The 17,644-nt window shown below is 40.2% G+C and overlaps 1 protein-coding gene across 6 annotated transcripts in view; it reads left to right on the top strand.

Annotated features, from left to right (window-relative positions):
- The window catches only part of ryr3 (ryanodine receptor 3), a 113,850-nt gene that overhangs the window by 39,596 nt on the left and 56,610 nt on the right, over window positions 1–17,644 (top strand). For all 6 annotated transcript variants that reach the window (XM_026143502.1, XM_026143501.1, XM_026143500.1 and 3 more), the window contains 16 exons: window positions 937–1,101; window positions 3,469–3,590; window positions 3,703–3,883; window positions 4,203–4,338; window positions 7,035–7,130; window positions 8,261–8,379; window positions 9,478–9,611; window positions 9,737–9,978; window positions 11,948–12,140; window positions 12,586–12,802; window positions 13,306–13,410; window positions 15,282–15,385; window positions 15,902–15,985; window positions 16,679–16,838; window positions 16,953–17,097; window positions 17,437–17,642. In XM_026143502.1, the coding sequence (XP_025999287.1) occupies window positions 937–1,101; window positions 3,469–3,590; window positions 3,703–3,883; window positions 4,203–4,338; window positions 7,035–7,130; window positions 8,261–8,379; window positions 9,478–9,611; window positions 9,737–9,978; window positions 11,948–12,140; window positions 12,586–12,802; window positions 13,306–13,410; window positions 15,282–15,385; window positions 15,902–15,985; window positions 16,679–16,838; window positions 16,953–17,097; window positions 17,437–17,642 (2,409 nt within the window). The remainder of the gene's footprint in view (window positions 1–936; window positions 1,102–3,468; window positions 3,591–3,702; window positions 3,884–4,202; window positions 4,339–7,034; window positions 7,131–8,260; window positions 8,380–9,477; window positions 9,612–9,736; window positions 9,979–11,947; window positions 12,141–12,585; window positions 12,803–13,305; window positions 13,411–15,281; window positions 15,386–15,901; window positions 15,986–16,678; window positions 16,839–16,952; window positions 17,098–17,436; window positions 17,643–17,644) is intronic.

Raw genomic sequence — 17,644 nt, 5'->3', positions numbered from 1 at the left:
GATATTACCACGAGAGAGGAGCACACGGTTTACTTGAAACAGTAATGGAAAGTCTTTTATTTATTCCCATGAATTTGGTACACACTGTTGTGTAAGTTGTGCAGTAGAAGGTAGCACTGGAGTGTGATAAAACTACAGGTTGTGTATTTTTTCTTTCTGTTGAGCTGTGATTTTTTTTTTTTTTTTTTTAACCACACCCAATAGGAGAAAAGACTAAATTTAGATGTATTTTTGTGCTGAACCTCCCTTACCTGAAGAGATCCAGCCTTTTTTTTGGGGGGGGGATTTACTGTTTTTATATGTGAACAATCCAAAATTATTATCCTTTGTTAAAATCGCTACAACCACATAAAGTGCACACTGAGTCACCTTCACAGAGCTCCATTTGTTCCCATGGATATCCCTTTATCCCCAGTGGATGCAGTGTAAAAATCCCTCTGACTCGCATCACTTCAAAGTCTTTTTCTATCGTACTCCTGGCAATGCAGCAAAACATTGCTCTTACTTAGAACTCATGTTTCTTTAGAAGAATATAGATTGTTTAATAACCCTCTTATTCTCCATCCCTTATCCACACCCCCTGCGCCTGCTATTTCCTGTATCTGGAAAGGTCAAAGCTTCGCCATGTTGAACATTGGCTTTAATATGTTTCTCGCTACTTGCTGTCGACTGCAATCAGTGGCATCGCTCCATCTCTGCTGTGCCAGAAATGTAGCAGAGCTAATGAGGCCGGCAGCAACCTCCTGGCAGGCCAATGAATGCATTCTCCGCAATCGGCATCTCTGATTACCATCTAATCACAATACATCTTCATTTGTCACATTTCCAGGCTTATATATATGCATGCCCGTGAGTGTGTGTGTGTGTGTGTGTGTGTGTGAGTGATTTTATTTCTGTCTGAGTCTCTTTGCTAATCTGTGTATGTTCCTGCTACAGGAAAAGGGAGATACTGGCCCAAAGAGGGACATTGATGGCATGGGCGTGCCAGAGATCAAGTACGGAGACTCTGTGTGCTTCATCATGCATGTGGCAACAGGACTGTGGCTGTCCTACCAGGCGCCAGATGCCAAATCATCTCGTCTTGGTCCCCTAAAAAGAAGGGTAAATGCATTTTTTTTTCTTTCTTTTAAAACTTGGATTTGGACTTGAATAAAATCAGCCTTCTGGGATTTTCTTACCTAGATGATTGAGTATGCATCAATAGACTTTGCAGTAACTTTTACTAATGTAGCTGGGATGTAGATGGGACCATTCAATGAACAGTTTAATTTTGCCTGTTTGATGAAAATAAATTGACCAGGGCTCTGTCCCTGCAGGACTGTCACAGCAAAACAATACATAAAATACACGTTGTTTATGTTTATTTAGATGAATCAAATTAGAAGCTGAATAGATCTTCTTCACACTTATTCAGACCCTTCATAGGGTATAATTACAGTGTATATTTAAGATACAGGTAATTATGGTCCCATTCCATTAAGTGCAACACCAGCAGCTATGCCCACCTGAATTGAACATGACCATAACAAATATTAATTATTACATCTCTCTTCATGCTGAATGTCAAAATAACTGCTATGAAAATAGCCAGGTAATCTGTTTTTTTATTGGTCAAGGACAAACTTTTAATAAGTTTGCACCAAATTCTCTTCAACTTCCATATGCACAGCGCACTGTACTGTCGTTAGTCACTTGATTATATTTTACATGACCAATAAACAAAAGAAGTACTGCTGACCGGCCCCAGGTTTCCTGTGTGTTTATGCTAAAATGACTTTATTGGAAAAAATACTCCATCTCAGCATATTGTACACTAAAGTAATCAAGGTAGTATAATGAAGTTCTTGAGCAGAGCACTTCTGCTACTGACCCCTTCATCTGCTCCAACTAATAATATATAAGCCAGTCGATACTTTACTCCAATGGTGCAAATTAAGCAGAAAAGAAGGGGACTGGACTTCACAAAGTACAACAACTTCTTTTTTTAAGCTCCTCAGACTACCATGATGTGGATGACTGAGAACCTACACAGAGAAATTAGGAAGTAACTCACAGACAGTAAAACTCTGGGTTTGTTGCAGTTGTCCACTTTGCATGGTTGGATAAGCACCTATTTTGGGGTTGTTGTTTTTCTTTCTTTTTTATGGTTAGCATGAGTAAACAACTGCTCCAGGAATAATTACGAATAATTTATTGCACAGCACATACTGTAGTGATACAAATATGCAACATATATAGCTGCCATCTGTTTACAACATGACCATAAATGCCTGCCATTCCTCGAAGCCAATGAGTGCATACGCAAATAACACACAGTCAGAGCAGTGGGCTATATGGCTGGCCTTCCAAACACCCAACCAACTCAGGTCAAATGTTTTTCTTTTGGAACTGAAAACAATGTTTGCGGATGACACAACCCAGAAGAGCTAACTGATCAGGCTAGGAATCCGGAGTCTATTTACACCTATAGGCCAGTGGACTCTTTCAATGATGAGCAGGTACACATCCTGGACAGAGAGGAACGCTGGTTTGAGCGGTGAGTCAAGGAGGCCATCGAGGAGGACACATCTTTCCCCATCTTACAGTGTTGTGATTGGAGCCATTCCCCAACTCTCTGTGACTGGTCATGACAATATGCATATTTATGATCATGAAACTGACCCCACAGCCCATTGTTAGTCAATGGTGCTAGTGTCAATCATTATGCAAATGTACTGTTTATAAGGTTGGGGAAACCTGCAGTCAGCTGAGACTGAAAAAGTCATATGAATGAGTGACAAAATAGAAAACACGACATCCAGATGAACAGAATCATCTTTTTTGGGATTTCCTTACCTGGATGATTGAGCATGCATTAAAAATGTTAGCCTTGGATACATCAGATGTGGTCACCCACACTCCACTCCCATCTTTTCTGCAGACACACAGAGAGTGCACATGAGGCTGAAACCCATTTAAACGTGATAATTGGCCACGTGGAGGGTGACAGTTAGTTTTGGGTGAGACAGAAGGATTAGGGTGGCATATAAACACTGCTCATCGCCGGGCGTTTGTCCAGGGACATCAAATACCACGTCGTGCTGGCGCCAGGCAGACCTTGCAGCCTTGGCCGCATGCCAAACCACCAGACGTGTTGGAGGTGACGGGTGGTGGGTTTACACTTAAATCCTCCCCCCCCCCCCCCTGTCTTTTTTAATTAGGCTGCTTGATTACAGTAAGTCAGATTTCACTGAGCATCGGTGTTGTAAACTCACTAGCCATAGAAGACTGGCACATCACAAAAAGTGATTACATATATGCTTTTCGTTCTTACACCTGTTTATTTTAGGTTTTATTTTAGAATATTTGAGATATTACACAGATTAGTTTTCAAAAGTCTGACAGGACAGAAGTTTCCAGCAGGTTACTGGCATCTTGTTGCATCCTAGTTTAAAAAATTAATATTCACATCTGTGTTTGTCCTGCTAGGCCTGCCTACATTCTGAGGGCCACATGGATGACGGGCTCATCCTCCAGCGCTGTCAACATGAGGAGTCTCGGGCTGCACGCATCATCCGTAACACCACGTTCCTCTTTACCAACTTCATCAAGTAATTCTAGGAGGGTCCTCTTTGCTTCTAGCAAAAACTCCACACTAAATTTTTGTAAAATGTTACACATTGATCCACCCTCTCTGTCTTTTCTGCCTTTTTTTCCTCCCAGAGCTTTGGACAGCATTGCAGCAGGAGAGTCTACAGCAGTGGCCGGTTACGTTGAAGAGGTGCTACAGACACTGAATGATTTGATTGAGTACTTTAAGCAGCCCGATTCTGAGCTGGAGCATGAAGAGAAGCAGTGTCTTCTCCGTTCACTCATCAAACGTCAGGACCTCTTCAAAGAGGAGGTGAGAGTGGGTGGTGTGATTAATTTCTATGCAAAAAGAAAACCTCTCATACACTGATGTTTCTCATTTAGATGATGCTATGCAGGAAGTGTGTTTTTTTTTTTTTTTTGTGTGTGTGTGTGGGGGGAAAAAGTGGTTAAAACCTTAGGTTCTTAAATGAATGTATGTTTCGACTTTGGTTACATAAATTTAATGTATTTTAATGAGTCCCTATTAATCTTTCATCATCTGTATTTGTTTAACTCCTTGCTATTCAGTTATTATCAATTCTTGTAAAAGAATACACAATAATTATGTGTATATCTTTTATTTTTCTCAGGGTATGCTGAGTCTTCTGTCCAAATGCATTGATCGAATGAACCTGTACGACAGTGCAGCCCACTTCGGGGAGGTGGCTGGGGAGGAAGCTGGCGCAGCGTGGAAGGACATTCTCAACCTGCTTTATGAACTCTTAGGTAAACAGTTGAGTGATGGATCACATGAAATATCCACATCGTTTGTTTTTTTCTTCTTTTTTTTTTAAAAACACTGTCAGCTGTTGGTTCAGGGTAGACGTGTAGTATTTATCTTCCTTCAGTGTCTTCATTGACTGAATTTGCCTTCTCTTCTATGTTTCTCATCTCACTAACCCCCCACCCCTTATTTCCTGTATTCCATATTGTAGCTTTTAGATCATCCTTAATGCCTCATTTCTTTCCTTCCTTTCCTTCGCTTCCCACCTTCTTTATTTTATCTTTTTTCTACTCCCTTCTGTCTTCACTTCCTCACTTTTTTTGTTGTTCACATTCTCACTCCACATCTGGAGTTAGCAGCTGGTCGCATCATTTAATTGACACTTAATGTCATTCTTTTCCTTCCTTCCTTCCTTCCTTCCTTCCTTCCTTCCTTCCTTCCTTCCTTTGTTCAACATTTGCAGTTCAAAGCTGGTCACAGCACTTACATGACATTTAGATGTAAACGCAGTGCCTCCTGCAGTCTTACTGTCTGCCTTCGCTTTCATCTAGGTCACGAGTGTTTTGAAAGCAGTGTAGATATAATCATAGAGCATCGAGCTGAATATTTGAAGGCAAAATGGCATCGTTAACAAAATGCCAGCCATCGCAGGTGTTGGCATTATCTGATTCTCTCGGGGCCTCACACTGAGCCATGAATGCTAAAGCTCTGACCCTGAAAAGTTTTATTTCAGACCGCTTTCTCTTGGGTACTTTGTTTTCCTGTCATTGGAGTTTTCCCATCAACCGCTTCCACTTGGCTCACCTTGACTGCCTTTGTAATCATCACCACCTCCCCTACATGTACTTCCTCACATTACACACAAACACACGTGCTCAAAACCCACAAATACACTCCTCTGAGTACACTCTAGCCATCCCCACAGAGAGGTCACCCTCAAGGATGCAGAAGGCAGGATGGCGTAGCAGATTTTGCATGATGAATTGTGTCGGGGCCTTGTTTGTTCTGACCTTCTCTCTCTTATTGGTCTGTTATCTGTCCAAGTAGGCAGTGTGCTTGTTAAATGATGAGATTATGGACATCAATATCACCCCAAGCAGGAATTTTCCATGAGCCTCACTGTATTATACTATTGATGATCTTTACAAACTCGTATGAAGAGAGGGATTTCATTTGCAAAAATTAAGTCTACATGTCATCAGCTGTAATCTGATGAAAATGTCAATTTAATTAGCTTATTTGAGGCTAAATTAGCATGCATTTCTGCTACCCAGATATCCTGGCTGGAAGCCCTAAAAAGTCACGATCCCCAGAAGTTAAGTCAGGCGGTGTATTAAAGATAAACATAAAAACATCCCACCACTATTTACAATGGCCACCTGTTGTAGAGATTTTTACTAGTGTGGAGACATTACTCAACTTAAGCAGGTAAAGTTTGCCCAGTTTTCCTAGAGTTATAGATGTGCAACCTCCTCTACTGTGTGTCTACACCAAGCTACATTCCAAAATGCAGATGTAAGTCTAACATCTGAAATAACGATGTTCTAATTGGCTGGTTTGCATTATTCTAGACTTTAGTGGGTATTTATAATACACAAGATGCAAGATGTACAGTAATTATGCACATTTCTTGATTCACTCCTCTTTTTTATATTTTGCTAGGAAATGGGTATAGCAGCTTATTGAAACATGTCTAAAAATATGTGGAAATACATTATTTAGGGGAAAAACAGAGTTTGTGCAATTCTAATGAGCTTGAAATGCAATATTTGGTGTGACCGCTTTTATTCTTTAACACAGCCTTCTACTCTTGAAGCAGTCTTCGTGATTAGCTCTCCAGATGTCTTGAAGGAGGCACACATTCTAATGTCCTGTGTGCAAAAACTGAATAATATTAAAATGGATAAACACATTAATAAAATAAATATGGCTGCTTTGTCACATTTATTTTCTGACTGAACAATCTACTTTTTTCCTTGTTTGTTATTTATTTCTTTAATGAGATAAAATTGTTCTTGGACTCAGTGGGACAAATCGTTTCACTTTAAATTGATGTCTTCATTAAAGCCTTAGCAATATTACAGTATATCTCAATACACTGTATGATTATGTAACCATGGTTTAAAGCCTGTAGTCTGTGCAGCCCCAGGTTCTCCTGCCTGTCTTTGACCTTTGAATTTTACATTCACATCAGTCACAGTGAATATCCTTGCCCTTGACTCAAACTGTGGATCTAGCCATGTGTTCATTTTGAACTATAGCTTGGCTGAGAGCGCAGAATTAAAGGAGATTAGACACCCATCAGTATTCCTTCGGCACAGAGTGCTGTTAAAGTGTTTCACAGACATTATCCGTCTGCTGTCCCAGAATCTAAATGGTGAGAAATGAGACAGTATATTGATAAAGAGGCTTCTTAATGTCACCCACCGGTGTAGAGGATGGTACAAGAGAATACACCTCAACTTTTTATGGGGGATAGAGGTCTTGGTTTAATAGTGCCTTTACAATTTTTCTCATGTATTTTCTATTCAGATTTAATGAGTTTTCATATGCACATATGTCATATCAGGAAAACCTGACGCTTATTCATTAGTCAAAGTCAAATTGTTTGCAGTATCCACTCACCTGATATTCTGCTGCTGGAATGCACTTTTATAATATTAATATTTTATTTTTGAAATCTTTGTTGTTTGTTAAGCTGCACTGATTCGTGGAAACCGGAACAACTGTACCCAGTTTTCCCGAAAATTGGACTGGTTGGTCAGCAAACTGGAAAGACTGGAGTCTTCATCAGGTATGATGAGAAACTTTCAGTGGAAAAATTGAGGAGAGGAAAAAAACTAAAACGATTAAAGATTTTTGATAGGCGCAAAGGACAAAAATGTGCTATTACCGGTGCCAAACCGGTACTTTTGAAACGGTGCCGGTGCTCAAACGGTGCTCAAACCGGTGCTTAAAGAATGAAGAACACAAACTTTGTCCAAAAACCTCTCATGTTTAGCTGGTTTTTTTGTAAAAAGATAACAATGTTGGTCTTCTCTGCAGCTATAGGGCATATATGGTATCACTCTTGGCTGGAAGCAGTGCTTAAACAATGGAAAAACACAAACTTTGTCCTAAAACCTCTCAGCTGTTTTCCACTTTTTCTTTGGGCATTTTTGGCCAGGGTGAAGGGAGTATCTGCCATCAAACAAGAAGACAGCCGCATGTAACTACGACGGTGTTTGCTAGTTCACCTTACATGCATTAATGTAATAACGTGGTTAGCCTACTAAACGTCAATTACACACGAACAACATTAAGCTACTCACGCAGAGAAGAACTGCTGCTGCTGCATCATCATCCGTCATCATTTCTGCTACACTGGCAGGGCTAGGGGCCAGGACTCTCCTCTTCGGGTTCATGTTGCTAACTCCTGGTCCGATAACAGGCACCACACCCGCAGTAGATGTGCAGGGTGTGAGGTCTTGCAGCAAGCTATCAAATACGGCGCATTTCTAGGCTTTTAAAAAAACGCTATGCGTCGCCAGGTGTTTCATCAGATTCGAGGTGTTACCTCCTTTGCACAGTATCACCTTAAAGCACTTGTTGCTGCTGGGTTTGCATCTTTTGCTGTGAAGTACAGCCAGACTTTTGACCGCTTCGCCTTGGGCGTTTTTAATCTGTAGCTCTGCTCTAAAAGAACGTACGTACCTGGACCCGCCTACTATCCTCGGAAAGGTAAAATGATTGGCTAGAATCCAAAGTGTATGACATCTCAGAGAAAAAAAAAGCACCGAAATAAAGCACTGAAATGTGCACTGCTTTTCGGTCTGGTTACTACAGTTTGTGTCAGATACTGGTACCCATCCCTAGCTATCAATGTTGGGATGTGGTCTAAATGTTTCTTTTGTTAAATGACAAACATTTTGTGTAACTCTATAGGTATTCTGGAAGTCCTCCACTGTATCTTGGTAGAAAGCCCAGAAGCTCTGAACATTATCCAGAAAGGTCACATTAAATCCATCGTCTCTCTGCTCTACAAGCATGGACGCAACCACAAGGTAAGCAGAAATATTAGACTAGAAAAGGTACAAGAAAGGAGCTTTTTGTGCCAATGCCAGTCTAGTGCCATATCTTCTAATTTTAGAGAAAACAACCTGGCTTCACACCAAACATTTCACAGGTTCTTCCTTTGTCCATGCTCCTCGTGGAGTATAGACAATTCACCTTGGCAGTTTTCACAATGCTCTTGCTGGTAGACAGACAGACTGCTTTGGTTTTATGCCTTGGCAGAGGATTTCTTGAAGTCAGAGTTGAGTTAGGATTGCCAATGCATACTTAGAATCATCAATCACCACTAAAAATGCGGAAGTGTGGTTTGATTTCCCCTATATAAGGTTTTTACATGATAAGTTTATATTTCTACAGCTACCGCTTCTTTAATGGGTCAATCCGGAAGTGCCAACACAATCATTGTCTCTGGTTTTTCTCAGAGCAATCAACAAATGCTGTTCGAATTTGCATCATGAAAACACTTGGCTAAGAAAAATACTCCACTGTGTCAGTGCAAAAACACAACTGGCTCAGTCGTTGTCACATTTTGGCTGTTGGTTGGTCCTTTGCGGGCAGAGGTGGGAGACATCTTTCCTCGTTGTGGTCTAGTCCAAATTGGGATCAACTTTGGTGCCAGTTGCTCTGTTTTTTTTTTTTTTTAAACACAAACACTAAACACTAAAGACATTTAATTGGATTATAAAGCCTCAACAACTGTTAAAAAAAATTAAGCTGTCAAACTGGGTTTTAAAAACTGTACTAAAATCTTTATCATGGTTTCATTTGTTCCAGCCGAGTGATGTGTATACAGTGTTTAAATGTCAGTTTCCTAATATTTACACTGTCACTTGTTAGAAGACATCAAAGAGCTTTCTTGTAAACAGCAGTTGCTGATCATGAATGGCAGGTGGAGGACGATAGTTCTGCTTGAAGGCCCTCTTGCGCACTGTGAATGTGCTCCAAGCATCACAGCTTGAAGAGAATCTGTCTGAATAACTAATAATTTCCTCTCGGAGCATGTGAAACGCTGACACATTGTGGATGTGTGACATATTTTCACACAAAAAGGAAAAAGTGTCTGACACAAGTGTCTTTTTCTCTGTCAGATCCTGGATGTCCTTTGTTCCCTCTGTGTATGCAATGGAGTGGCAGTGAGAACCAATCAGAATCTGATCTGTGACAACCTCCTTCCCAATAGGGACCTGCTGCTTCAGACTCGATTGGTCAATGATGTTCAGAGGTAGAGAATTAAAGTATTGCACCGCTGCTGGATCCAGTAGCCCCAGTATACACAGCTGATTAAAGAGTGGAAATTTGGAGTGACGATTTCAATCCAGTGTTGACTTTCCCTGTTTTCATTTCCAGTATGAGACCAAATATCTTCCTGGGCATAGCTGAAGGTTCAGCTCAGTATAAGAAGTGGTATTATGAGCTGGTCATTGACCAAGTGGACCACTTTGTAACCAATGAGCCGACCCACCTGAGGGTAGGCTGGGCCAACACTAAAGGATATGCTCCATACCCTGGTGGAGGAGAAGGGTGGGGAGGCAATGGTGTTGGAGATGACCTGTACTCTTACAGCTTTGATGGACTGCATCTCTGGTCAGGTGAGCATCTTAATTTAATATTTCACTGCTGGTAGATCTCATATGTGGTTGAAATTCAAAACCCATGTATGTAAGAAAATATAGAGATAATGTATATTTAGTCTAGATGCATACAATCTTAAGGTTCAATGCTGTTTTTATCCTACGTTTAATCTACCTGACAACAAACAGTTTATGCACTGATCTGGATGATTCATAGTGAGTCAAGGTATCACATCAGTTTGAGAATGAAAATAGGCAGTATGCACAAAAAAGGTTTTTATCTCACGTAGTGTGTCATAATGGACAAAAACCAACAGTGCATCTTGGATAACTGATGACCTCCTGACAGAAAAGCTATCATACTGAAGCTGAAGAGAGGCTGAATCTGTGCAGTGGTTAACTATAAATACAAAACAAGAATGATGTTGTTGTGTAGGTCTGTGGAACTGTGAAATTGAGTAACCAGATAGCCATTATCACTGATTGGGTTTCCATTGTCTGGTTCTATTCTTTTCCTGGAAACTGCTAGGCAGTGTCTTCTTTCAGACATCACACATGCCATAAAAGAGATATCACATGACTGACTCTTGTGTCCTCAGTTCAAAACAAGGTGTGTTATAACTTGTAAACTCTATATTTACCCAACATATTTTCCCCTAACCCCTTTCCCCTAAACATCAAACTAAGAGGAAATGATACAGTAATTACAAGGTAATGTTTTTACAGCTTGCCTCCAACAATGAAAGTATTACATGAAAACATAAAAAAAAAACCCCACTTAAATTAACATTTTAATGAGTCTACATTTAAGCAGTTTTTTTGGTAGGCACTACACCAGGGTGGGCAACTCCAGGCTTCGAGGGCCAGTGTCCTGCTAGTTTTAGATATGACTCTGGGTCAACACACCTGAATCAAATGATTAGTTCATTACCGGCACTCGAGGTCTGGAGTTGCCTACCCCTGCACTACTCCCTGTCACTAGAGTCACTAATGAAACTAACAGCACTAGAATTCAATGAAGTAATGCTACAGACTCAGTGAAGTCAACCACATTGAGAAACTTCAGAGATCTGTGTCTGAATCATGTTATTTTGTTTATTTCATTTTTCTTTTAAGATCTTGTGGTTCGGACTGAGATGACTAGCGGTCTGGTTCTGGCCCATTGGCCTTATTCTGTCCATGTGTCGTGTAATTACTAGGAACCATGCGCAGTCAAAGACAGTCTTACTGCAAAAAGGCAAATTTGATGGCCCTGGAAAGCTGGAAAAAGCACAGTCTAGCTTTTAACTTGCTCTGTTATCTCGTCTTTATATAATATAAACTTTTAAATTTGTTCCATGCTACTCTGCACTACTGCAGTTAGGTAACTCCAAGTTTGTGGAATTAAAAAAGGGTTATTGAAGGACTTTGCCCTGACAGAACCTTTTGTGAATAATGCAGGAGCCTGCTGTCCCCTCTTTACTTTGCTTTTTCATCTTTGGGACACTGATATAAAATTCCACTTTCCAACCTCTACCTGTTAGACTTCTCTTTTACATCTTCTGAAAAGCCTTGCAACGTCTCGAATGATTTTGATATGCATGCCGTACATATTCAGTTTGCATTCAAACGGAAAGCGCCAGCTGATTGCAGTTTTTTTTTTTTTTTTCTTTCTGCATAAGAAGAAGGAACCAGTCAGTAGTTTGAGTCCATATCTTTGTCCTCTTGGTGCTTCAGGGGTATAAGTCTCTTAGTCCCTCTCTTTTCCAATCTCAGCCTAACAGCATAAAAACTATTTCACCTCACTTCCCTTCTAAATCTGCTAAAAGACCCATCACCTCCCCTCATCCATTTCATGACATTCTTGTTAAAGCACTCACCACCCAACTCCCAACCTCTCTGCTCACTTCTCTTCTCCTTGCCCATCATCCTGCCCTACATTTGCAATGACTTTGCAGCTGTAACAGCCATCCATCCTCCCTATCTGTCTCTGCACACTGTTGTCTAGGCCGAATCCCAAGGGCCGTGGCCTCCATTAACCAGCACCTGCTGAACTCAGACGATGTGGTCAGCTGCTGTCTGGATTTGGGAGCTCCCAGTATGTCCTTCAGGATCAACGGGCAGCCTGTCCAGGGCATGTTCGAGGACTTCAACACAGACCGGTTCTTCTTCCCTGTAGTCAGTTTCTCTGCAGGTGTAAAGTAAGGCTCTGCATTTATAATTGTGCTTTTGCTGAGGCTCTTGATGAATTTGCACCTTATGAACTTTTGTAGGTTCACACAAAAACCAATGGCATAGCACCAAAATAAAGTAATTTTGTTACTGTGCTGCAGCTTCCTGGTATCTTAATTTTTATCTTAATGAGACAGAACAGGTCATACCAAAAGGGGAAAAATAAACCTGAAACCATTTCTTAAAATGTTTTCCTATCAAATGAAGTTATATTTGGTTTAAATTTATGTGATGTGTTATGCTTTATCTTACATTTTATCCCAACAGCATACCAGCAAACAATGAAATAAAAAAATAAAAATAACCAAAGAAGAACATTTAAGTCTCTACTGCAAGCCTGATATTATGTAATGCCAGAGATGTAGACGGATGTTAGCTGAAGTTATTTACTGCCTTTTACTGTCATCATCACAGGGTCCGGTTCCTGCTGGGCGGTCGCCATGGAGATTTCAAGTTCTTGCCACCTGCCGGTTACTCTCCGTGTTATGAAGCACTGTTGCCCAAAGAGAAGATGCATGTAGAGCCTGTGAAGGAGTACAAGAGGGACCACGATGGGGTCCGTGATCTGCTGGGAACCACCCAGTTCCTCTCTCAGGCCTCCTTTATTCCCACCCCTGTTGACACCAGTCAGGTGAGATGTTAAAGTGATGTTACACCCAAGGAAATTAAAAGCAGCGGTGTGAACGCTTGTGTTGAATATACAGTAAAATGATATTCTAGTTCTTTTGGTTGGTTTGCTCTGGTTCTAAAAAGTGTGCTATAAAATGTCCATGATGGGTACATGATTGCTGCTGTTTCTCGTCTGCTCCTTCTTGTTTGAGTGCTGTTTAAAAAGAAGACAAAGCTGTCTACTAGGCCTGCAGCGGTTTCAGGGAATTCATTTTGTGTTACGCACCTGTAATTTAACATTTAGTGCTGCAGAAGTGGCTCTGAAGTACAAATGGAAAATAGGTGCTGACTTTCTACCTCAGTGTAACAAAAGGGTAGGAAACTTGGCATAACCCCTAGGGATCTAACAATTGCATAGACATGAGGAAGAACGGTTTTCATTCGTCAGCCTTTTTTTTTTGTTTTTTTTTTTGTCCAGCATCTTTTTGAATCCAACTGTACCATCTGTTCCCCTTCTCTCTGCAGATTGTTCTTCCCCCTCACTTGGAGAACATCCGGGACAAGCTGGCAGAAAACATTCACGAACTGTGGGGGATGAACAAGATTGAACTGGGCTGGACTTATGGCAAGGTAAACCTGTGATTCATCTGGAATATATTTATCTGGTATGTCTGGAAACACTGATAAAGGTCAACTCAAGTGGTCAAAATTGAAATGCTCGTTAATGGCTCATTAATTTGAAGATTTCAGTCCCTGACTGCAGGTATAATGGCCTGTTAACATATATATAGCTAGAGGGAGAAAATGACACTCACGAAAAATTGTTAAGCTTACAACTGAGTAAACCTTACTCACTAGTGATGGGACGTAATGTGTCGAGCTTCAGAGTGTGTCGAGAAATCCAAAAAACTTTCTTTTTATGAAGAACGTTTCAGGGCTTGTTCCTTTATAGGCAGCAATATGTCAGCAATGGCGTCTGAAGATCTCACTGCTTCAGAAAGTATGAGTGTTTGTAAGACATAAGAACATAGATAAAGTGGATTGGATCCATGCAATATTTGCATTGCATTCAAATTTCTCTAATTTGCCTGTAACATAGAGGTGCTTATTTTCATAGAAAGGAGGAGGGTTTCAGCTGTATGGCAACACTTGATCTCTCCCAAGAAAGTATTACACATAATACGCTTGTGAATAATGAAAACTGTGGAGGGCCATAAGTGCCAGAATTATGAAATACATCATTAAATAATTAATTAAATGTGCCATTAATTGATTAAACTGGGAGCAAAATTTATTCACTGCTTTAAATGAAAGGTTGAAAATAAATAACATGTTTTATCCAAAACTTAACAAAAAGCAAACAACAAAAACTTAAAATAGAGCGATGCAAGATTCAAGCTTAACCTCAAAAAAGCAAATCTGTAATAAAGTTCATCAATGTTAGAAAAACTCCAACAAGCAATAAAAAAAATCCTTTATTTGACACGGTGCCAAATCAACTCATGCAGAGTATCTAATTTTATGTTACTGAGCTTGTTTGTCAATCTCTAAATTGCTCAGTGTAACTATAGTTGAAGTCCTCTGTATCTAAAGACATTTTAATCATTCCTGTCTGCACTGCTTTCCTCTATCATTCTCTCATCATTTTCCTGTCAGTCACTCCTGTTTACTGTGGAACAGCTTGTTAGAAGTCTGATCACACATGCTGCCTCTTTTGTACTGTAGTGTGGTTATCACAGAATCATTTCCCACCGAGACTGTCATCGCAACAGCGGCCATTTAACAAACTTAATGAGCGTCTCACCTTCCAAGAGTATGACATTCAGATTAATTAAGACTGGGAGAAAGCTTCATTTGGGGTTAGCCGAGGTCCTATAGTTTTAGGGACAATCTTTAGGTCCAAGCAGCTGCTTAATGTTTTCATTTTGCTGTAACAAGCTCAGGGAGCTCAGAGTGACATTGCACACAACCCGAGACTCTCTGGACAAACAGAAGATTCAGTAATAATAAAGTTGAATGCAGCATCATTGCTTTGTATCTTTGTGTATTGGTTTACTGTGTATTTTTCATACCCCGTGTGCACTTCATTTCTATTTAACTGCTGTCAGCAGCAGAGTGCATTATCAGGAGGAGTCACTGGCAGCGTCTTATTGAGAGTCTGAGTGCAGCTGTAAATTTCCTCCCATCCACTCTCACAGATAGCCGAGCTACTGCGAGTCTATTCTCTGAACTGGGCTTATCTCACTTTATTTAAAAAAGGAAAGAAAAAAATCAACACCTGAGGCCCGAATTAGGCAGAGAAAAACAAACAAAATTTGCATCTCTGAGCAACAACTGCAGATAAATTCAGCTGCGGTCTACTTTTTATTTTCTGAATTCTGAGCCATTTTTGCTTATAAATCTATAAGACAAGAAGGTTCATAGAGCAAACAGTGGGTTTGGTGAGATGACACATGCAGTAGTAACACCTGACTGCTACCTTTTTCATTTTTTTTTTTCAGGTTCGTGATGACAACAAGAGGCAGCACCCTTGCCTTGTGGATTTCGCCAAGCTGCCTGAAACTGAAAGGAACTACAACTTGCAGATGTCCAGTGAAACCCTAAAGTAAGGCCTGGGCTGTCCTCTGGATAATCCAGTTACCTATTCATTTCTTTCTGAAGCTCCCTCCTGAATGCTGAGCAAAAGCAGATTAAGGCTAAGATTAAAGCGGTGCTTGTAATGACTTGCATCTCCTGAGTGAATTCCATTATTGATTTTTTTTAACAAATATTGGATCCAAAGCTTATTTGAGCCAACTACTGAGTCATCTCACTGTAAAAACATTTGGCTCGGCTCAATAAAACATCCTCCTCTTAGAGGAAAGTTTAACTGGGTATGCAGTTTGTCAATTACATCTAGTTTGAGACCCAAATGGCATTTTTCCACGCAGCCCAACCTGAGTGCTGTTCTGTGTTATTATATTGATCGGAGGAGATTTATCAGTGTCTAATGAACAGTGTTAAAAATTTAGAATTCACTCAGAAGAATCATTTTCATCTAACATAATGTAATGAAGCTTGAATATCGATGCTGGTTATAGACTTTCTCGCTCTTCCTATTCACATTTCCTTTTATCCTCAGGACCCTTTTAGCCCTGGGATGCCATGTTGCCCAGGTTAATATTCACGCTGAAGAGGATCTGAAGAAAATCAAATTACCCAAAAAGTAAGACTTCCTATAAATTTAAGTTATATTATAGCTCTATGTGTCTTTTTATCGGATACAACAAAAAAATGCTGAATTTTAGAGGCATTTATATAATCAGTGTCCTTTTTTAGGTACAAACCCAGTTCTAAAAAATTTAGGATGCTGTGTAAAATGTAAATAAAAACAAAATGCAATGATCTGAAAATCCATAATTTACTTACAGCAAGGAAAACAAATTGTTTTAGTTTGGGGTTTTTCAGGGAAGCCTTTCCATGTTTCAGCAAGACATGCATTTCACCAGCTGAAAGCATCATTATGTGAAAAAACCATGACAGAATCCGCGGGACTGTTGAGCAGCTAGAATCTTATATCAGACAAGAATGAAACTACATTCCTCTCAGAGGTACAGCAGTCTCCTCAGACTCTCGTTAAAAGAAGAAAGGATGATTCTGACCCTATCCCAGCTTTTTGGGGATGTGTTGCTGTCATTAAATTTAAAACAAACTAATAATTTCTTAAAATCTTAGATTTTCTCAGTTAAATTTAATGTTTTCTGTGCTCCGTTGCGATTAAAATATGTTTTTAAAAAATGTATATATATCAGCAAATCATTGCACTTTGTTTAATTTACATTTTATAGAGAGTCCCAACTTTTTGAGAAAATTTGGGTTGTAAGATACCCGTATCTTATCTTATCAATATCATTTGTAGCTACATGATGTCCAATGGATATAAGCCTGCGCCACTGGAACTCTCTGATGTGAGACTGAATGCTGGTCAAGAGGTTCTAGTTGATAAACTGGCCGAAAATGCGCACAATGTGTGGGCCAAAGATAGAATTAAACAAGGATGGACCTATGGCATCCAGCAGGTAAAGTTCATGCAGCATTTGAAATGGAGAAAATGAAACTCATGTATTATTTTTACCGTTAATTTTAAATGACTTTAGTCCACTAGTACAGTTTCTTGTCACTGTTTGTGGTAGGATTTGAAGAGCAGGCGTAATCCTCGCCTGGTGCCATATGCTTTACTGGATGAACGCACCAAAAAATCTAACAGGGACAGTCTGAGAGAAGCTATCAGGACTATGGTTGGATATGGATATGAGATCGACCCCCCAGATCAAGAGGGTGAGACCCTGGCGCTGACACCGCAGTCATTTAAAGCTCTTAAAACTGATACAGGACCATCTACTGTATGTTCAAAGGCTACAGCAACAGCACTGCTTTCACCTAAGGTTTTGTAAACGTTTAGAAGCACACAGATTTTGCTAATATACTACAAATATATGTGGTACAACTCATAGTTATGCATGCAATATTTTTACACATTTCTTCAATCTGAAAGCCGGCACTGACGAATCCTCATTATAGCTATGGATTGATTGTAAAGTCTAATAGTAGTACTGAAAATACGAGCACGTGTATCCATGGTGTTAAATCCTCTGGTTTTCGTATCTTTGCCTAAAGTTGTGCACATGCTTGATGATCAGAGCATCGAGACGATACGCTTCTTCCGTGTGGAGCAGACCTACGCGGTGAAGACGGGGAAGTGGTACTTTGAGTTTGAGGCTCTGAGTGGAGGAGACATGAGGGTTGGCTGGGCCAGACCAGGCTGCAGACCTGATGTGGAGCTCGGAGTAGATGACCAAGCCTTCGTCTTTGATGGATATCGGGT

Source organism: Astatotilapia calliptera, chromosome 15 (genome assembly GCF_900246225.1).
Source record: "Astatotilapia calliptera chromosome 15, fAstCal1.2, whole genome shotgun sequence".
NCBI classification, from domain to species: domain Eukaryota; kingdom Metazoa; phylum Chordata; class Actinopteri; order Cichliformes; family Cichlidae; genus Astatotilapia; species Astatotilapia calliptera.
Note: the sequence above shows the minus strand (reverse complement) of the source record. Positions and strands in the feature narration are given on the sequence as shown.